At 39.2% G+C, this 23,353-nt stretch overlaps 1 protein-coding gene across 1 annotated transcript in view; it reads right to left on the reverse strand.

The window, feature by feature from the left end:
* Positions 1–20,081: 20,081 nt before the first annotated feature.
* The window catches only part of RRAGB (Ras related GTP binding B), a 39,930-nt gene continuing 36,658 nt past the window's right edge, over positions 20,082–23,353 (reverse strand). Inside the window, 3 exon segments of the mRNA XM_033201251.1 lie at positions 20,082–20,610; positions 21,533–21,648; positions 22,926–23,017. Of these exon segments, the coding sequence (XP_033057142.1) occupies positions 20,513–20,610; positions 21,533–21,648; positions 22,926–23,017 (306 nt within the window). The 3' untranslated portion in view covers positions 20,082–20,512.

Below are 23,353 nucleotides of genomic sequence, written 5' to 3' on the forward strand. Positions count from 1 at the left end.
AGAACAGAAATCACAACAAACTATCTCTCAGACCACAGGGCAATCAAATTAGAACTCAGGATTAAGAAACTCACTTAAAACCACACAACTACATGGAAACTGAACAACCTGCTCCTGAATGACTACTGGGTACATACAGAAATGAAGGCCAAAATAAAGATGTTCTTTGAAACCAATGAGAACAAAGACACAACATACCAAAATCTCTGGGACACATTTAAAGCAGTGTGTAGAGGGAAATTTATAGCACTTAGTGCCCATAAGAGAAAGCAGGAAAGATCTAAAATCAATACCCTAACATTACAATTAAAAGAACTAGAGAAGCAAAAGCAAACAAATTCAAAAGCCAGCAGAAGGCAAGAAATAACTAAGAGCAGAAGTGAAGGAGACAGAGACACAAAAATCCCTTCAAAAAATCTATGAATCCAGGAACTGGTTTTTTGAAAAGATCAACAAAATAGATAGACTGCTAGCAAGACTAATAACGAAGAAAAGAGAGAAGAATCAAATAGATGCAATAAAAAATGATAAAGGGGGTATCACAAATGATCCCACAGAAATACAAACTACCATCAGAGAATACTACTAACACCTCTGTGCACATAAACTAGAAAATCTAGAAGAAATGGATGAATTCCCAGACACATACACCCTCCCAAGACTAAACCAGGAAGAAGTTGAATCCCTGAATAGACCAATAACAGGCTCTGAAGTTGAGGCAATAATTAATAGCCTACCAACCAAAAAAAGTCCAGGACCAGATGGATTCACAGCCAAACTCTAGCAGAGGTACAAAGAGGAGCTGGTATCATTCCTTCTGAAAATATTCCAATCAATAGAAAAAGAGGGAATCCTCCCTAACTCATTTTACAAGGCCAGTATCATCCTGACACCAAAGCCTGGCAGAGACACAACAAAAAAAGAGAATTTTAGTCCAATATCCCTCATGAACATCAATCCAAAAATCCTCAATAAAATACTGGCAAACCAAATCCAGCAGCACTTCAAAAAGCTTATCCACCATGATCCAGTCGGCTTCATCCCTGGGATGCAAGGCTGGTTCAACATATGCAAATCAATAAACAATGCATCATATAAACAGAACCAAAGACAAAAACCTTCCAACCCAAATGTCCATCAGTGACAGACTGGATTAAGAAAATGTGGCACATATACACCATGGAATATTATGCAGCCATAAAAAAGGATGAGTTTGCGTCCTTTGTAGGGACATGGATGCAGCTGGAAACCATCATTCTCAGCAAACTATCACAAGAACAGAAAACCAAACACCGCATGTTCTCACTCGTAGGTGGGAACTGAACAATGAGATCACTTGGACTCGGGAAGGGGGACATCACACACTAGGGCCTATTATGGGGAGGTGGGAGGGGGGAGGGATTGCATTGGGAGTTATACCTGATGTAAATGACGAGTTGATGGGTGCTGACGAGTTAATGGGTGCAGCACACCAACATGGCACAAGTATACATATGTTACAAACCTGCACGTTGTGCACATGTACCCTAGAACTTAAAGTATAATAATAATTTTAAAAAAGACAAAAACCACATGATTATCTCAATAGATGCAGAAAAGGCCTTAGAGAAAATTCAACAGCCCTTCATGCTAAAAATTCTCAATGAACTAGGTAGTGATGGGATGTATCTCAAAATAATAAGAGCTATTTATGACAAACCCACAGCCAATATCATACTGAATGGGCAAAAACTGTAAGCATTACCTTTGAAAACTGGCACAAGACAGGGATGCCCTCTCTCACCACTCCTATTCAATGCTGTGTTGGAAGTTCTGGCCAGGGCAATTAGGCAGAAGAAAGAAATAAAGGGTATTCAATTAGGAAAAGAGGAAGTCAAATTGTCCCTGTTTGTAGATGACATGATTGTATATTTAGAAAATGCCATCATCTCAGCCCAAAATCTCCTTAAGCTGATAAGCAACTCAGCAAAGTCTCAGGATACAAAATCAATGTGCAAAAATCACAAGCATTCCTATACACCAGTAACAGACAAACAGAGAACCAAATCATGAGTGAACTCCCATTCACAATTGCTTCAAAGAGAATAAAACACCTAGGAATCCAACTTATAAGGGAAGTGAAGGACCTCTTCAAAGAGAACTACAAACCACTGCTTGACAAAATAAAAGAGGACACGAACAAATGGAAGAACATTCCATGCTCATGGATAGGAAGAATCCATGCTCATGGATAGGAAGAATCAATATTATGAAAACGGCCATATTGCCCAAGGTAATTTGTGGATTCAAAGCCATCCCCATCAAGCTGCCAATGACTTTCTTCATAGAACTGGAAACAACTATTTTAAATTTCATATGGAACCAAAAAAGAGCCCACATTGTCAAGACAATCCTATGCAACAAGAACAGAGCTGGAGGCATCATGCTACCCGACTTCAAACTATATTACAAGGCTATAGTAACCAAAACATCATGGTACTGGTACCAAAACAGAGATAGAGACCAATGGGACAGAACAGAGGCCTCAGAAATAACACCACACATCTACAACCATCTGATATTTGACAAACCTGACAAAAACAATAAATGGGGAAAGGATTCCCTATTTAATAAATGCTGCTGGGAAAACTGGCTAGCCATATGTAGAAAGCTGAAACTGAATCCCTTCCTTACACCTTATACAAAAATTAATTTAAGATGGATTAAAGACTTAAATGTTAGACCTGAAACCATAAAAACCCTGGAAGAAAACCCAGGCAATACCATTCAGGACATAGGCATGGGCAAGGACTTCATGAGTAAAACACCAAAAGCAACGGCAACAAAAGAACAAAAGCCACAAATGAGATCTAATTAAACTGAAGAGCTTCTGCACAGCAAAAGAAACTGCCATCAGAGTGAACAGGCAACCTACAGAATGGGAGAAAGTTTTTGCAATCTACCCATTTGACAAAGGGCTAATATACAGAATCTACAAAGAACTTAAACAAATTTACAAGAAAAAATCAAACAACCCCATCAAAAAGTGGGCAAAGGATCTGAACAGATACTTGAAGAAGACATTTACATGGCAAATAAACATAAAAAAAGTTCATCATCACTGGTCATCAGAGAAATGCAAATTAAAACCACAATGAGATACCATCTCACACCAGTTAGAATGGCAATCATTAAAAAGTCAGGAAACAACAGGTGCTGGAGAGGATGTGGAGAAATAGGAATGCTTTTACACTGTTGGTGGGAGTGTAAACTAGTTCAACCACTGTGTGTGGTGATTCCTCAAGGATCTACAACTAGAAATACCATTTGACCCTGCAATTCCATTACTGGGTATATACACAAAGGATTATAAATCATGCTACTATAAAGACACATGCACACGTATGTTTATTGTGGCACTATTCACAATAGCAAAGACTTGGAACCAACCCAAATGTCCATCAATGATAGACTGCATTAAGAAAATGTCACACATATACACCCTGGAATACTATGCAGCCACAAACAAGGATGAGTTTATGTCCTTTGCAGGGACATGGATGAAGCTGTAAATCATTCTGATCATACACAAACCAAACACCACATGTTCTCACTCATAGGTGGGAAATGAATAATGAGAACACTTGGACACAGGGTGGGGAACATAATACACTGGGGCCTTTCGTGGATTGGGGGAATGGGGGAGGGATAGCATTAGGAGAATTACCTAATATAAATGACAAATTAATGAGTACAACATACCAACAATGCACATATATACATATGTGACAAACTTGCATGTTGTGCACATGTACCCTACAAAGTATTAAAAAAAAATTAAAAAAAAAGAAAAAGTGAATGCTCACCAGAGCCAGATATTGCTTTAATAGTCAAAGAAGATGAATACCAAAACGTGTCCATTGAATTTCATGGTATGGATGTCATTGGTGATCTTAACAAGAGCTATTTTGGTGGAATGGTGAGGACAGAAGCCAGAATGGAGTAGGTAGAGGAATGAATGAGAGTTGAGGAAACAGAATTGTTTTTTAATAAAACTATAAATAAGTTAGCAACTTAATAACGGCTTTTAAAAATAATTATGCAAGTTATCTTTTGATCTTTTTCAGTGTATACACTTAGGTGTAATTAGTATTTTCAACTCCCTGAAAGTCTAAGACTTAGTAACTGGTCATTTTCCTCTGGTACAAATTTGAATTATACAAAAGCAAGTCACCCTCCCCTCTTAGAAATAACCAGCATCCCTAATCTTTTTTTTTTTCTCTGTACTTGTTGTTACATAGGCAGCACTCTTATCAAGTGAGAAAAAGAATTCTTTGTGAAAAACAGTTATCAAGGAAACTTAACAAAATTGAAAGGGATTAACTTGTGTTGTGAGACAAAGCATAGGAAATATATAACTCAACAGAAATGAATCCAGAACATAGCAGGCACTTAAATCAACATTCTCACTTTTACAGTTCTAGAATTTTTAAGATCTCTGATGACACTCCCTCATAAATGCCAAGAGTCAGTTAAGCATATCTCCATTTATCAACTCAATTCATAGACATAATTATAAGCAGCAGCTTGTGGCAAAATCTATTTTCCTACAACAACATCCATTCTTCCCTTGCTCCTTAGTAACAAAACATTATTTCATTGGGGAGGCAATGTACCTAACTAAAAGATGGCAGCCGGGCACAGTGGCTTACTCCTGTAATCCCAATACTCTGGGAAGCTGAGGCAGGTGGATCACTTGAAGTCAGGAGTTTGAGACCAGCCTGGCCAACAGAGTGAAACCCCACCTCTACTAAAATACAAAAATTAGCTGGGTGTGGTGGCGCGTGCCTGTAGTCCCAGCTACTTCAGAGGCTGAGGCATGAGAATCGCTTGAACCCAGGAGGCCAAGGTTGCAGTGAGCCGAGACTGCGCCACTGCACTCCAGCCTGGGCGACAGAGTGAGACTCCGTCTCAATAAATACATAAATAAAATAAAAGATGACATTTCTGAATCTCCCTTGTAGGTACATATGATCATGTCACTAGATTCTGGACAGTGAGATATGAATGAGTGCTGTATGTGGTTTTCAGGAAGTCTGCTAAAATATTCTGTTGGCTGAAATGTGGATGTGATGGCTCGAGTTTAAATAGCCATATTGGACCATGAGGTAACATTTTAAAGATAACAAAGCAACAAGCTAGAAGGAGCCTGAGTCTCTGATTTTACCATACAGCCAAGTCTTAGAGGATCTATCTCCAAACTTCTATTATTTGAGGAAAAAAAAAGTCTTATTTAAGCTATTCCATTTTGGGTTTAATCCTAGACAATATGATACTCTACTGTATTCCATTAAGTTGCTGCATCGGATGTACATCTTTAATCCACTGTTAGGTATTTGAAATGTTCCTATTGTTTGCTATTATTTATAATGCAGCATTAGTCATATTTTTAAATTTTCCCTCTAAAACCACATATACTTTGGGTATTTTCTTAGGATATCTTGCCAAAAAGGAATCATCACCACATCAAGGGTAAGAAAAATTTTGTAATATTATTTTTGCCAGATCCCTTGTCAGCAAGGACCGATTTGGAGCTTTCAGCAATATGCAAAGTATATTTCAGCAATATGCTGACAACAGCCCTGTCATTTTTTGCATTTGAATGGTACATAATAATACCTTAAAATGTACTTTTGATAGCTGCACAGGCAATGCATTTTTTTCTACTTCAGGATCTACTTTGTGTATCACCTCATGCATTCTCCCCTACTTGAAAGGAAGCCCCCTAATGAGGCTGAAGCAAAGCCAGTGCATCTTTGATTTCCCTAGTATATTAGTTTTTATTTCTGTGTAACAAATTACACTAAAACTGAATGGCTTTAAACAATAAGCATTTATCATTTCAGTTTCTGCAGGTCAAGAAACTAGGTGAGGCTTAGCTGAGTGTCTCTGCCTCAAGGATTCAAGACCTCTTACAATCTGGCAATCAAGGTGTTGGCTGGGGCTCTGGTCTCATCTGAAGGTTATACTGAGGGAGGATCTGCTTCCAAGCTCACTTATGTGGTTATTGGAGGAATTCAACAACCTTGTGAGCTACCGGACCAAGGGTCTCAGCTTCTTGCTAGCTGTTGGTCAGAGGCCATCCTCAGTTCCTCAGTTCTTAACGCTGAACATGCAAGAAAAGGTAAGCTAGACAGAAGCCAGAGTCTTTTTGTAACCTAATCTAAGTGACATCTCATCATTTTTGCAAAATTCTGTTTGTCAGAAGAGAGTCACTAAATCCAGTCTACACTTAAGGGGAAGGGAAAACACAAATGCATGGAGACTGCCTATCACAACTACTGAGGGTCCTGGAGTAAGCATTTGTTTTAATTTGTAAACTGTCAAGTAAAATTTGGATATTAAACAGAGGTGACCATTTAGATTGTTTACCTACTCTAACTTTTACGTGTGTCATACATTATTTGTCCTTTTGGTGTTTTTTTTCTATATAGCTAAATTTATTTTAATAAATATATTTATTATATATTTTAAATAACCACTCTGTTATAACAATTTTAAGTTGAAATTTCTACTTGATGATCATGTGGAATACTTGCAATGTGTGGTTTGCCAAGTCTATTTAGAATGACTGATGTTCATAAGTTATGATCAGCCTGAAATTTTCATTTGTGGTAAAGTTATTTTGGGGTTTGGGGATCAAACCTTATTTGTCTCATCAAGCTAGACAGCACAGCATCCTTTTCTGTATTTTGAAATAGTACATACAGGATTAACACTTCTTGAAACAGTTGGAAAAATTCATCAGGGTCTATTTGACACAAAGAGATGTGGAATTCCTTAGTAACATTTTCATATAATCTTCATTTGCTAATGATTATTCATATTCTCCAGCTGCAATGTCCAACATGGCAGCCACTAGTCACATCTGGCTATGTTCATTTAACTTTAATTAAAATTAAATAAAAAAATATTTGCTTAGTTTTGTTAGCCACATTTCAAGTGTTCAGTAGCCACATGTGCTGAGTGGCTACCATAGTGAACAGCACAGATTAGAAAATTTCCATTTCCATCATCACAGAGACCTCTATTGGACAGTGCTGTCTTAGAGCAAGTTTGTATGGAAGTTATAGGTAAGGCTGGCTTGGAATCAGAACCGGGTTTAAGTGCGAACTACGTTCTTCACTAATTTGTGACACTGGATAAATCACAACCTTGTTGATGCTCACTTGCCTTATCTATAAAACTGTGCTACTACCTTTCCTATCCATTTCATAAGATTCCTGGGAAGAACAAAAAAGACAATGTATGAGAAACTAATGTGAGAACCATAAAATATATCACAAGACAGAATTATAAGTTTAGAGAGATTTTTTGATTAAAGTACAAATTGATCTCTTCATGCAAAATAAAGAAATAACAATACCCATTTCATAGGGCTGCTGTGACAGTTAAGTGAGTGAATACATGTAAGAACAATTAGATCTTATGCCTGGCACGTCTTATCAGATCAGTAAATATTATTTGCTATTCTTGTTGTAGGCATTCAGCCACTCAATATTAAGGACATATACAGGCCTGAAAGTAAGCTTAAGGAGTTATCCATTTCAATCCCTCACTTTTTCAGAAAATGACAATATAGTTTTGCATTGCTTAATGATGATATGTTCTGGGAAATGGGTCGTTAGACAATTGTGTTATTGTGCAAACATCATAGAGTATACTTATACAAACCTAGGTGGTATAGCCTAGTACACACCTAGGCTATGTAATATAGCCTATCACTCCTAGGCTACAAACCTGTACAGCATGTGACTGTACTCAGTATTGTAGGCAATTATAACACAATGGCAGGTAATGTGTCATGCCACAATGTTAGATGGCTACAATGCCACTAGGCAATAGGAATTTTTCAGCTCCATTGTAGTCTTCGGAAGCTACCATCATATATGTGATCTGTTTAACCAAAATATCATTATGTGGCGCATGACTGTATATGTTCAAGAGTCTGAGATTCCACATCAGCTATCTATTCTAATGCTTGTGGCAAGCTATTTCCTCCTTTCTTTATAAATTTTAAATAACTATTTAATTATTTTATTTATCTACACTCACCGTTGAGTTGATCTCATCCAATGTCAAAACTAAATTTGAATCTGTAGCTCAACCTCTCCTCTGAGTTTGACACTCATGCATCATACTCATATTCATACTCATACTCAGCAACTCCATCTGTGTATTACAGGTATCTCAAGCTTACCATACCATGTGCAAAACTCCCAACCCTTGTTTTCTTCCTTAAGCCAGGTTCTCCTCAACATTCTCAGTTTCAGGCAGCTTCATTAATCCAGTTGCTCAAGCCAAAAACGTTGAAGTTATCTGATTCCTTTCTCCTACACACTTCATTAAGAAACCCTGTTGATGTGACATTAGAAACTTAGCAAGAATCCTACCACTTCTCATCACTTCCTCTGGTACCATTCTGACGCAAGCCAAGCCACCATCATCTCTCACTTATTACTTTAATAGTTGTATTAGTCAAGGTTCTCCAGAGGGACAGAAACAACAGGAGATACATACACATACACACACGTACTCCCCTGTGTATATGTGTGTATGTGTATACACACATACATATGCTCCCTTGTGTGTGTATATATGCTCCCCCCACACACGGGGGAGCACATTAGGGAAAATTGGCTCACACAGTTACAAGGTGAAGTCCCACAATAGGCTATCTGCAAGGTGGGGAAAGAGAGAAGCCAGTAGCATGGCTCAGTCTAAGTCTGAAAGCCTCAAAACCAGAGAAGCTGACAGTGCAGCCCTCAGCCTAAGGCCAAAGGGCCAAGAGCCCCCTGGGAAGCTGCTGGTGCAAGTTCTAGAGTCCAAAGGCCAAAGAACCAGGAGTCTGATGTCCCAGGGCAGGAGGAAAGGAAGCCAAGCATCGGGCATAGCATGGGAAGCAAGAGAACAAGCAGACTCAGTAAACAAGCTGCTTTTATCCCCCTTCTTCCGCCTGCTTTGTTCCAGCAGTACTGGCAGCCAACTGGATGGTGCCCCCCCCAACACTGAAGGTGTCTTCCTCTCCCAGTCCACTGACGCAAGTGTCAATCTCCCCTGGCAACACCCTTACAGACACACCCAGAAACAATACTTTACCAGATATCTAGGCATCCCTCAATCCAGTCGAGTTGATACCTAATATTACATAACACAATAGCGTCTTTACTGGTCTCCCTGCTTTTACTCTTATCTCCAAATTGTCTATTCTTTAGCTGTGATCTTTTTTAAAAAGTAAGTCTGATCACATCACCCCTCTGCCCAAAACTTTCTAGTGGCTTTCCCATCTTACTGGTAGTAAACACAAATATCCTTATAATTGCTTAAAGGGTCCTACACAGTCTTCTCTCCCACCCCATGTCTATCTAATTCCTCACCTTAATCTCCTATTCTTCTTACCACTCTTACCTCCACATTGGCCTTGTTGCTGCCTCTCTAATATTCTGAGAATCCTCCTACCTCAGGGATTTTGCACTTGCTGTTTTCTCTGCCTAAAATGTCTTTTCTTTTTAAACGTGCTATACACATGGCTCTCGCTCACATTTTATTCAGTTCTTTGTTCAGATGTCATCTCATGTTAGAGGCTATCTCTGATCTCCCTAACTAAATAAATCCCTGTTTTAGTTTCTCTGATGGTTAATTTTACATGTTGACTTGACTAGGCTGCAAGGTGCCCAGATTAAATATCTAGTGAAATATTATTTTAGGTGTGTCTGTCAGGGTGTTTTTAGATGAGACTAACATTTGAATGGGTAGACTGAGTAAAGCAATTGCCCTCTCTAATGTGGGTGGGCCTCATCCAATCAGCTGAAGGCCTGAATAAACAAAAAGGCCGACTCTCCCATTACTAAGAGGGAATTTCTCCTGCCTGACTGCCTTGAGCCAGGACATCAGTCTTTTCCTGCATTCAGACTTGAACTGAAACACTGGTTCTTTCTGAGTCTCAAGCCTACTAGCTTTTGAACTGGAACTTGTATTATCAGTTCTCCTGGTTCTCTGGCCATTGGACTCAGACTGTAACTACATCATTGGCTCTCCTGGGTCTTTAACTTGCTGACTGCAGATCTTTGGACTTCTCAGCCTCCAGAATCATGTCAGCCAATTTCTAATACATTTTTACACACAAACACACACACACACACACACACACACACATACACCCTATTGGTTTTGTTTCTCTGGAGAACCCTGATTAATAGAGTTTCCTATTGCTTCTCTAACAATTTACCACAAACTTAGTGGCTTAAAACAAAAAAAAATTATTATGTTATAGTTCTGGATGTCAGAAGTCTGATGTGGGTTTCACTGGGCTAAAATCCAAACGTCAGCAGGGCTCTGTTTCTTTCTTGAGACTCTAGGTAAGAATCAGTTTCCAAAGGGGCGGAGCAAGAGGGCCGAATAGGAACAGCTCCAGTCTCCAACTCCCAGCGCGAGCGACACAGAACACCGGTGATTTCTGCATTTTCAACTGAGGTACTGGGGTCATCTCTCTAGGGGTGCTGGACAATCGGTGCTGGTCAGCTGCTGCAGCCTGACCAGCGTGAGCTGAAGCAGGGCGAGGCATCGCCTCACCTGGAAGCACAAGGGGGAAGGAATCCGTTTTCCTAGCCAGGGGAACTGAGACACACAACACCTGGAAAATGGGTAACTCCCACCCCAATACTGCGCTTTAAGGAAACAGGCACACCAGGAGAATATATCCCACACGTGGCCGGGAGGGTCCCACGCCCACGGAGCCTCCCTCACTGCTAACACAGCAGTCTGCCTCGATCAATCGGCAAGGCAGCAGCGAGGCTGGGGGAGGGGCGACCGCCATTGCTGAGGCTTAAGTAGGTAAACAAAGCCGCTGGGAAGCTCGAACTGGGTGGAGCTCACAGCAGCTCAAGGAAGCCTGCCTGTCTCTGTAGACTCCACCTCTGCGGACAGCACAGCTGCAGTCCAATAGGGGAAGCAGCGGGGCCGGTGCAGACGCGAACGACTCTGTCTGACAGCTTTGGGGAGAGCCGTGGATCTCCTAACGCGGAGGTTGAGATCTGAGAACGGACAGACTGCCTGCTCAGGTGGGTCCCTGACCCCTGAGTAGCCTACTGGGAGACATCCCCACTAGGGGCAGTCTGACACCCCACACCTCACAGGAGGAGTCACCTCTGAGAGGAACTTCCAAAGGAAGAATCAGACAGGTACACTCGCTGTTCAGCAATATTCTATCTTCGGCAACCTCTGGCTGATACCCAGGCAAACAGGGTCTGGAGTGGACCTCAAGCAATCTCCAACAGACCAACAGACAGTCCTTCTGACTGTCAGAGGAAAACTATCAAACAGGAAGGACACCTATACCAAAACCCCATCAGTAAGTCACCATCATCAAAGACCAGAGAGAGATAAAACCACAAAGATGGGGAAGAAGCAGGGCAGAAAAGCTGGAAATTCAAAAAATAAGAGCGCATCTCCCCCTGCAAAGGAGCGCAGCCCCGCCAGCAACGGATCAAAGCTGGTCAGAGAATGACTTTGACGAGATGAGAGAAGAAGGCTTCAGTCCAAAACCTCTCAGAGCTAAAGGAGGAATTATGTACCCAGCGCAAAGAAACTAAAAATCTTGAAAAAAGAGTGGAAGAATTGACAGCTAGACTAATTAATGCAGAGAAGATCATAAACGAAATGACAGAGATGAAAACCATGACACGAGAAATACGTGACAAATGCACAAGCTTCAGTAACGACTCGATCAACTGGAAGAAAGAGTATCAGCGATTGAGGATCAAATGAATGAAATGAAGCGAGAAGAGAAACCAAAAGAAAAAAGAAGAAAAAGAAATGAACAAAGCCTGCAAGAAGTATGGGATTATGTAAAAAGACCAAATCTACGTCTGATTGGGGTGCCTGAAAGTGAGGGGGAAAATGGAACCAAGTTGGAAAACACTCTTCAGGATATCATCCAGGAGAACTTCCCCAACCTAGTAGGCAGGCCAACATTCAAATTCAAAATACAGAGAACGCCACAAAGATACTCCTCCAGAAGAGCAACTCCAAGACACAAATTGCCAGATTCACCAAAGTTGAAATGAAGGAAAAATCTTAAGGGCAGCCAGAGAGAAAGGTCGGGTTACCACAAAGGGAAGCCCATCAGACTAACAGCAGATCTCTCAGCAGAAACTCTCCAAGCCAGAAGAGAGTGGGGGCCAATATTCAACATTCTTAAAGAAAAGAATTTTCAACCCAGAATTTCATATCCAGCCAAACTAAGTTTCATCAGTGAAGGAGAAATAAAATCCTTACAGATAAGCAAATGCTTAGAGATTTTGTCACCACCAGGCCTGCCTTACAAGAGACCCTGAAGGAAGCCCTAAACATGGAAAGGAACAACCGGTACCAGCCATTGCAAAAACATGCCAAAATGTAAAGACCATCGAGGCTAGGAAGAAACTGCATCAACTAACCAGCAAAATAACCAGTTAATATCATAATGACAGGATCAAGTTCACACATAACAATATTAACCTTAAATGTCAATGGACTAAATGCTCCAATAAAAGACACAGACTGGCAAACTGGATAAAGAGTCAAGACCCATCAGTCTGCTGTATTCAGGAGACCCATCTCACATGCAGAGACATACATAGGCTCAAAATAAAGGGATGGAGGAAGATCTACCAAGCAAATGGAGAACAAAAAAAGCAGGGGTTGCAATCCTAGTCTCTGATAAAACAGACTTTAAACCATCAAAGATCAAAAGAGACAAAGAAGGCCATTACATAATGGTAAAGGGATCAATTCAACAGGAAGAGCTAACTCTCCTAAATATATATGCACCCAATACAGGAGCACCCAGATTCATAAAGCAAGTCCTTAGAGACTACAAAGAGACTTAGACTCCCATACAATAATAATGGGAGACTTCAACACTCCACTGTCAACATTAGACAGATCAACGAGACAGAAAGTTAACAAGGATATCCAGGAATTGAACTCATCTCTGCACCAAGCGGACCTAATAGACATCTATAGAACTCTCCACCCCAAATCAACAGAATATACATTCTTTCAGCACCACATCACACTTATTCCAAAATGACCACATAATTGGAAGTAAAGCACTCCTCAGCAAATGTCAAGAACAGAAATTATAACAAACTGTCTCTCAGACCACAGTGCAATCAAACTAGAACTCAGGACTAAGAAACTCAATCAAAACCGCTCAACTACATGGAAACTGAACAACCTGCTCCTGAATGACTACTGGGTACATAATGAAATGAAAGCAGAAATAAAGATGTTCTTTGAAACCAATGAGAACAAAGATACAACATACCAGAATCTCTGGGACACATTTAAAGCAGTGTGTAGAGGGAAATTTATAGCACTAAATGCCCACAAGAGAAAGCAGGAAAGATCTAAAATTGACACTCTAACATCACAATTAAAAGAACTAGAGAGGCAAGAGCAAACACATTCAAAAGCTAGCAGAAGGCAAGAAATAACTAAGATCAGAGCAGAACTGAAGGAGATAGAGTCACAAAAAACCCTCCAAAAAATCAATGAATCCAGGAGTTGGTTTTGAAAAGATCAACAAAATTGACAGACCGCTAGCAAGACTAATAAAGAAGAAAAGAGAGAGGAATCAAATAGACGCAATAAAAAATGATAAAGGGGATATCACCACCGACCCCACAGAAATACAAACAACCATCAGAGAATACTATACATCCTCTACGCAAATCAACTAGAAAATCTAGAAGAAATGGATAATTTCCTGGACACTTACACTCTTCCAAGACTAAACCAGGAAGAAGTTGAATCCCTGAATAGACCATAGCAGGCTCTGAAATTGAGGCAACAATTAATAGCCTACCCACCAAAAAAAGTCCAGGACCAGATGGATTCACAGCTGAATTCTACCAGAGGTACAAGGAGGAGCTGGTACCATTCCTTCTGAAACTATTCCAATCAATAGAAAAAGAGGGAATCCTCCCTAACTCATTTTATGAGGCCAACATCATCCTGATACCAAAGCCTGGCAGAGACACAACAAAAAAGAGAATTTTAGACCAATATCCCTGATGAACATCGATGCAAAAATCCTCAATAAAATACTGGCAAACGGATTCAGCAGCACATCAAAAAGCTTATCCACCATGATCAAGTGGGCTTCATCCCTGGGATGCAAGGCTGGTTCAACATTCGCAAATCAATAAACGTAATCCAGCATATAAACAGAACCAAAGACAAGAACCACATGATTATCTCAATAGATGCAGAAAAGGCTTTTGACAAAATTCAACAGCCCTTCATGCTAAAAACGCTCAATAAATTCGGTATTGATGGAACGTACCTCAAAATAATAAGAGCTATTTATGACAAACCCACAGCTAATATCATACTGAATGGGCAAAAACTGGAAAAATTCCCTTTGAAAACTGGCACAAGACAGGGATGCCCTCTCTCACCACTCCTATTCAACATAGTGTTGGAAGTTCTGGCTAGGGCAATCAGGCAAGAGAAAGAAATCAAGGGTATCCAGTTAGGAAAAGAAGAAGTCAAATTGTCCCTGTTTGCAGATGACATGATTGTATATTTAGAAAACCCCATCGTCTCAGCCCAAAATCTCCTTAAGCTGATAAGCAACTTCAGCAAAGTCTCAGGATACAAAATTAATGTGCAAAAATCACAAGCATTCTTATACACCAGTAACAGACAAGCAGAGAGCCAAATCAGGAATGAACTTCCATTCACAATTGCTTCAAAGAGAATAAAATACCTAGGAATCCAACTTACAAGGGATGTAAAGGACCTCTTCAAGGAGAACTACAAACCACTGCTCAGTGAAATCAAAGAGGACACAAACAAATGGAAGAACATACCATGCTCATGGATAGGAAGAATCAATATCGTGAAAATGGCCATACTGCCCAAGGTTATTTATAGATTCAATGCCATCCCCATCAAGCTACCAATGAGTTTCTTCACAGAATTGGAAAAAACTGCTTTAAAGTTCATATGGAACCAAAAAGAGCCCGCATTGCCAAGACAATCCTAAGTCAAAGGACAAAGCTGGAGGCGTCACGCTACCTGACTTCAAACTATACTACAAGGCTACAGTAACCAAAACAGCATGGTACTGGTACCAAAACAGAGATATAGACCAATGGAACAGAACAGAGTCCTCAGAAATAATACCACACATCTACAGCCATCTGATCTTTGACAAACCTGAGAGAAACAAGAAATGGGGAAAGGATTCCCTATTTAATAAATGGGCTGGGAAAATTGGCTAGCCATAAGTAGAAAGCTGAAACTGGATCCTTTCCTTACCCCTTATACGAAAATAATTCAAGATGGATTAGAGACTTAAATGTTAGACCTATACCATAAAACCCTAGAAGAAATCTAGGTAGTACCATTCAGGACATAGGCATGGGCAAGGACTTCATGTCTAAAACACCAAAAGCAACGGCAGCAAAAGCCAAAATTGACAAATGGGATCTCATTAAACTAAAGAGCTTCTGCACAGCAAAAGAAACTACCATCAGAGTGAACAGGCAACCTACAGAATGGGAGAAAATTTTTGCAACCTACTCATCTGACAAAGGGCTAATATCCAGAATCTACAAAGAACTCAAAACAATATACAAGAAAAAAACAAACAACCCCATCAAAAAGTGGGAAAGGATATGAACAGACATTTCTCAAAAGAAGACATTCATACAGCCAACAGACACATGAAAAAATGCTCATCATCACTCGCCATCAGAGAAATGCAAATCAAACCACACAATGAGATACCATCTCACACCAGTTAGAATGGCAATCATTAAGAAGTCAGGAAACAACAGGTGTTGGAGAGGATGTGGAGAAATAGGAACACTTTTACTGTTGGTGGGATTGTAAACTAGTTCAACCATTATGGAAAACAGTATGGCGATTTCAAGGATCTAGAACTAGATGTACATATGACCCAGCCATCCCACTACTGGGTATATACCCAAAGGATTAAATTACTCTACTACAAAGACACATGCACACGTATGTTTATTGCGGCACTATTCACAATAGCAAAGACTTGGAATCAACCCAAATGTCCATCTGTGACAGACTGGATTAAGAAAATGTGGCACATATACACCATGGAATACTATGCAGCCATAAAAAAGGATGAGTTTGCGTCCTTTGTAGGGACATGGATGCAGCTGGAAACCATCATTCTTAGCAAACTATCACAAGAACAGAAAAACCAAACACCGCATGTTCTCACTCATAGGTGGGACTGAACAATGAGATCACTGGACTCGGGAAGGGGAACATCACACACTGGGGCTATCATGGGGAGGGGGGAGGAGGGAGGGATTGCATGGGAGTTATACATGATATAAACGTTATGCACATGTATCCTAGAACTTAAAGTATAATAAAAAAAAAAAAAAAAAAAGAATCAGTCCTTGCCTTTTCCAGTTCTAGTGTGATGCTCACATTTCTTGGTCATGGCCCCCTACCTCCATCTTAAAGCAAAGAACAGCAAATTGAGTCTTCTCACAAGCAAGTCATTCTGACACTGACTCTCTACCTCCTCTTCCACATTAAAGGGCCCTTATGATAAATTAGGCAATTTGGATACAACCTGGACGATCTCCTTATGTTGGGGGCAGAATGATTAGTAAACTAAATCCATCTGCAACCTACTTCCTCATTGCCATGCAACATATTCTAGGCAGAGATTAGGATGGAATCTACATGGGGCCATTATTCTGCATGCCCCAGCCCCTTCCCACATTATGCTTAAGTTTTCTTATATATCTGTCTTTCCTAATATATTATGTTTACTTAATTGGTTGTCTGTCTCCTCTTCCTAGAATATGAACTCCATGAGTACAAAGGCTTTACTTTGTTCACTCTCATATCCTGGGCTTCAAAAACAGTGTCTGAAACATAGTAAGTATTGAAAAAATATCTTTTGACTAAATTAATGAGGCCAGAAATTTTATTAGTGAGGGCTACAGGAGGGCCCTAACCACTTCTTGCTTTATATAATGAAGAGTCAGGAATTTGAGCAGGAAATATTAAACTGGCCTATACAGGCACTGTTGGGAGAGACCTAAAAATGTTATAAAGTTACACACTTTCTCCCTCCTATTTTTTTTTTTTTTTTTTTTTTTTTTTTTTTTTTTTTTTTTTTTTTTTGAGACGGAGTCTCACTCTGTCGCCCAGGCTGGAATGCAATGGCTGGATCTCAGCTCACTGCAAGCTCCGCCTCCCGGGTTTTAGCCATTCTCCCGCCTCAGCCTCCCGAGTAGCTGGGACTACAGGCGCCCGCCACCTCGCCCGGCTAATTTTTTGTATTTTTTAGTAGAGACGGGGTTTCACTGTATTAGCCAGGATGGTCTCGATCTCCTGACCTCGTGATCCGCCCGTCTCGGCCTCCCAAAGTGCTGGGATTACAGGCTTGAGCCACCGCGCCCGGCCTCTCCCTCCTATTTTTATTAATAAATGGCCCCAGAGAAGTAGAGGCTATAACTGCTTACAGTAACCCAACTCAGGGACAAAACTTCTAAATATTAAAAAACTGTTTAGGTTGACCTAAATCCTTCAAGCTGGAGGGGTTTTTGCTTTGTTTTCCTGGTGACTGCTTTGTACTGCCTACTGTGGTAAGGCTTCCTATGCTCCAGTACAACCAGGAGTAAGATAGGTTCATGAGCGTTTGCTTTACTATTTCAAAGTAGCGAAATAGTGGTAGTCTCACAGTGAGGTACCACATCTGGGTGCACCTCATACTCTCCACTCTGAATAGGCCCTTACATTCAGGAAGGCCATATAACTTCAAGGTTAAGATTAAGTACATGAGCTCCGGAGTTACACTGAATTCAAATCCCAGCTTTGCCATTACTACAATAACTATTAGCAAGTTTCTTATTCTGAGACCAGTTTCCCCATCTTCAAAATGGAGACAGTGATAGTACTTATGCCATGGGGTTCTTGTGAAGATATCCTTATAAAGCACTGACACTTGGTAAGTACTCAACTAAAGGACAGCACCGTTTTCATTTGGCATCCACCTAACTTTCCTTGGTATCCTACTGAGTTAGCAAATAAAGCTGGATGAAACTGCAACAAGCTAGGTCATCCCGATACAAATCAGTACCCATAGTCTCTTTATACTAGCAAGGGTTTCCACATGAACATATTACTTATGAAACACAAGCTTCCCAGGCATTGCTTTTGTCTACAACAGTGCTTCTCAAACTTACAGATCACTTTGAGAATCAGTGGTTTAAAACATATATCATACTTGGTATAATGCCTTCACTTCATTACTGCCAAAGTGGCGAACACATGTTTTTCCCATACTTGTTTCCATGTCTACATTTCCTCTTTTCTTCCCTAAAGCAGTGGTTTCAAAAGTGTAGTCCCTGGACCAGCAGGATCAGCATCATCTGGCAATGTGTGAGGAGTGTAGATTCATGAGCCTCACCCCAGACCTGCTGAATCTGACACTTTTGGGGTGGGGCAGCAATCTGTTTTAATAAGCCCCCGTCCAAGTGATTCTGATGCATGCTCAAGTGTGAGACCCACTGCCCTATCCTACTGACATAGTTAACACGGCCTATCAAAAGCATTATTTCATTGTATCATTTCATTTCATCTCTAATTTTGATTTCTATTCTCCATCTGTTTCTGTGTGCATGCCTTCACCATCCACCTGATTCCACTTCTGTTTCAAAGTGACTGCATCTTTGGATAAATATATCTCAAAACTCTTTTGCCTTCAGTGACAAAGACAGCTATCTGGCCATCACCATAAGAAGGATTAAGTCTAATCAGAACCTCATTTGTCTAAACTTTTAAAACATCCATGTCCAAGTTATAACTATAATCTGAGCAGGGATTGAATGAACTAAGGGCAAATAGGATAAAGATATACTTTATGATTTTTCTGGGCTCATCTAATTTAATGTCTCTATATGTATCAATATCTATCCACCTTAAAAGAACACATTCAAGTAGTGTGAATGTCTGATTTAGAAGTGAATCCCACTTCATTACTAGTCACAGAATACACTCCTGTTCAATGACTCTTTTCACTTTCCTGAACTCTTTTCATTTTCCTAGATGCTAATAGGATAAAGACTCTGGAATACTTAAATCTCTCCTTCTGCAGAAGATTAACACAGCTGTTGATAAAAATACTCCCATAAAATTGTTTTATAAGTTGAGAATTTTAGTCTACATAATGCAGGTCACATAGCAAAAAAAAAAAAGAACATGTTTTTTGCTGCTCAGTGAAAACTCTACTTACCCCTCAACTGGGACTATTAAACTAAGGTGAAAAAAGGTGAGAGACCAGTGGTTTAGAAGAAGTTCCTTTATGACATGGAGAAGGAGAAATGGGATGAGTCTACTGTCAACGGTGCTGTAGATTCCCTAAATGGTTCTGTCTTCTATTTTCCTGCAAATGGAAACTGAAAAAGTTAGGGCTTTGTGATATCAAACTCCATTTCTCACAGTTCACCGTGCTTCATTTTTTCCTTAGGGGACAAAATTAAAGCCAACTGCCAGCTTGAAAAAGGTTTTAATACTGCTTGATAGAATAATGAAGGTACATCTCATTAGGTGTTATGGAAATTACACCTAATTAACCACTCCTGGACCTCATAAATCCTATTTCCTCCCCCCACTTTTTATGCATTCCTTCTCCAGCTGCATCCTGAATAGACTTTCAATACACTTCAGGCATGGATTACTACCAGAGTTTCCCCAGCTGCCATCAGTCAGTACATATGGTCTAGCTTAACTTTCTTTCAAAATTGTTTTCACATAATTCCCTTGCTCAAAGGCCCACAGTGCTTTCCTATATCCTATCACATTTAGATGTCTTATATCTGAATTCTTCTGGCTCGCTTTAAGGCCATAACCTGGCTACATTCTTCCCATCCAACTTTATTTTGTGCCTTCCCAACCAGAAGGTCCCCTTCACCTAGGATAACTGTGAAATTCCTTTACTGTTTCTTAGGACAAAGTTGAAGAAACAGGGAAAAGAAAAATAGACACTGAAATCCCTAACAGCAAAAGTTTATTTACAATTGAAGTTAAGGAATATTTTTAATGCATGCTGAGAAAACAGTAATACTCCAAACTTACAGGTTACTTACTGTCTGATAAGGAATACAAGATGATGCTGAGAAAGGCTTTGGCAAACACAACTATTGGAACCAGGTTGCCAGTACATTTAAACACTATTAGAACCTTGTTATTAGAAAACTTACATATCACCTACTTTTATGTAACACCAACTTCATGAACAATTCATCTTCTAACTCCTCAATGGCTATTTAAGTTAATAGCATTCAAGGTTTAACATTAAGACTAGGGAGTAGAGAAGAAATACAGAAGCAATAAGCATCACAACATTTCAGAGCCTACATATATGAATACAACATTAATTAGGAAACTTTTAATTTTTGTGTGAAACAACATTCATCAATGTTTAGCGCATGAGAAGACACTGCTTTGGTCCATCCACTCTTTCCAGCTTTTCAAAGTGTTTCCTGGCATTGCGGATGTTGATCAGAGTAGCTGCAGAAGCTGAGGGTGGGGGCGGAAACACCCAACAGAATTAAGTATGGGCAGCGAAAGGAATGTCTGACTAGTAAAACAAATAAACAAAAGAGAGCCAAATCCCTCAATGTATGTCAGAGACCATACAGGAATAGGAGGTCCCAAGTTATCAAGGTTTAATTTTTCTGAATAAGCAGAAGATTTATTCATATTCTAAACACAAAATTTCAAAAATAAATTTCCAAAATCTTTCGGTTTGGAGCTAACAACATAAAACCCATAAATTTATGTTATATTTTAATATTAACTTAAAGTAGCAAAAGCCAATGGATGAGAGATTAATTTAAACTCTGGGACCATCCTGAAAAATACTACAAGAACCTTTATTTCAATGGTTGTGACAGTCATGGTTATTACGGTATGGAAGCATCAAACACCCCTTCATGCCCATAACAGAAATATGAGAATATGGTACATAGGAATATGCAATGACATATAAAACAGTTTGTCATTTAATAGTTTAAGAGCTTAGATTGACTAGTCTTTTAAAAATCTATACCAGATGCAGCATAAATCATGTATTTGGGTTCTCTTTTCTTTAAAATTCTTGGATTTAGTGACTTGCTTTTTGAAGTTCCCATGAAGAAAAACGTAATACCCTAGAGGCTAAATTATTTTTAAGCTTTAAAATATAAGTCTATTAAATAAAAACTATTTACCACTAGTACTAAAATAGTTTTTTTTAATTGTGGTAAAGTATACATAACACAAAGTTTATCATTTAAATTATTTTTAAGCATACAGTTCATTGGGATTAAGTGCCCTCACATTGCTGTGTAACCATCTCCACTATAAAACAGCTTTTAAGTATCTAATAAGGTACTACCTCTGGGACAATTGTTTAAAGAATATGTGGCTTTGAAGCTAGGTCAGCTAAGTTTAAACTTACGAATGGACGGATCAGACATCACAACCATCACATAAGTGTTGGATGTAAAGATGTCAATGAAAGCAGCGAAGTTAGAGTTCCTGACTTCCATACTCTGGAAAGAGGCAGCCAGCTTGCTATAGGAAAAAGAAGAAAAGTGGTTAAAGAATGAAATAATAACACTGTAACAAGCGCTTATCATTTATGTTAAACATCTTTTTTATAGCATTATACCTCAATTCACCACTTCATTAAGATTGTTAATCACTAACTCTATTTTTTCCAAGGAAACTCTTATACTGAATTTAACATGTTTTGAAAAGTACCTGGGACAAAAGTGGGCTAGGACTTGATTTTTAAAATTTTTTCAATTTCGATTTATCTTTTTATGAGTCAGAGTCTCGCTCTGTCACCCAGGCTGGAGTGCAGTGGTGCCATCATGGTTCACGGCAGCCTTGAAATCCTGGCTCAAGTCTTAGGCTCCTGCCTAAGCCTCCCAAGTAGCTGCGACTACAGAGGTACATGCCACCACATCTGCCTAAAGCACTTGAAACTGACTGTGAAATGAAAATTGGCTTAGACCTAGATCCATGTTTAAAATCACTTTCAGAAAACTTCTTCAACATTAATAAGCATCTTAAGTTGAAATTTCCTTATCACTGAGATTAAAGCCTATATCTTTTCAGTGTTACATTTAAATTCAAGAAATGATCTTTTTTCTTTGAAAACAAACAAGGCAACTATACTTGCTTGTCATTGGCTATTTCTTCTTCAAAATGTTAGCATAAACATTCCAGAAAGTCTCAAAGTGTGCTAAGGCATAGAGAGTAAGCTTACTCCTGCTGTTCTGGAATCAAACTTTTATCAGGGTAAGGATTTTGATTATTAAATCTTTGCTAAATTATGGTGTTCAGCCATTCCTTTTTCCTAGATTCACAATGCTATGATTCAAATTTTATTTAACAATGGCTGACACAACATGATTAAATACTTCTAGACTGTCTTTTCTGTACCATTTCTGAATCAGTACCTCACTATTTTAATTCAGTTAAATAGTAAATACTTAAAGTAGTAGTTTTAGACTAAATTTTGGTATTGAGTAAGGCAAATGCTCCTTCCTCCTTCTTTTTCAAAACTCTCTTGGATATTCTGTTTCTTCCCAAATAGTATCAATCATCTCAAAAGGATACTCTGTTTGGATATTTTTCATATGTTTCTGTACCAGCTGAGTTTGCATTAAAGGACAAGGACCTGCACTTCAGTCAACTGGAGGCCCCTTAGAATTTAGCTTTCTCTTTGATTGAAGGAACTATTCTGAATATAGAAGTACAGTTAACTATAGTTACTTGAACTTCTAAAAAATGACAATAATTTTTTCAAGATATAAACAGATCATTCATACAAGATCTCTTACCTGCAGCTCAGCTTGAACTGCTTAATAATGTTGCTTATTTTCTCAAATCTATGGGCATCACGCTGCTCTTTACACTGATAGTGAGAAATTACCTATGAAAAAGAATATTGTCCTTTGAATCCATGCAAAATAGTCATATCATCCTCTGCTACTCCTCAAAGCAGACATTTGTCAGTCCCTTGGTCACTGGTTTTTAGGGTACAGTAGACTTGGCACCTGGCTTATTGTCTCTTTTCCTCTGTCCTATATCTTACCAACATTCTGTGTGATTTCAGCGTCCATTCAGATGGCCCATCTAGTACCGTTTGGTTATAATTTTATTAAATCATTTACGTATTGCCTATTTTGGTTCACTGCTATTTTTTCTAACTTTAATCACTAAATATTCATTTTATTTAAATATTTCACATGATGGTCTTCGATTTTTA

The sequence above is a fragment of the Trachypithecus francoisi genome, unplaced genomic scaffold (genome assembly GCF_009764315.1).
Source record: "Trachypithecus francoisi isolate TF-2019V2 unplaced genomic scaffold, Tfra_2.0 Lachesis_group6, whole genome shotgun sequence".
Taxonomy (NCBI): Eukaryota; Metazoa; Chordata; class Mammalia; order Primates; family Cercopithecidae; genus Trachypithecus; species Trachypithecus francoisi.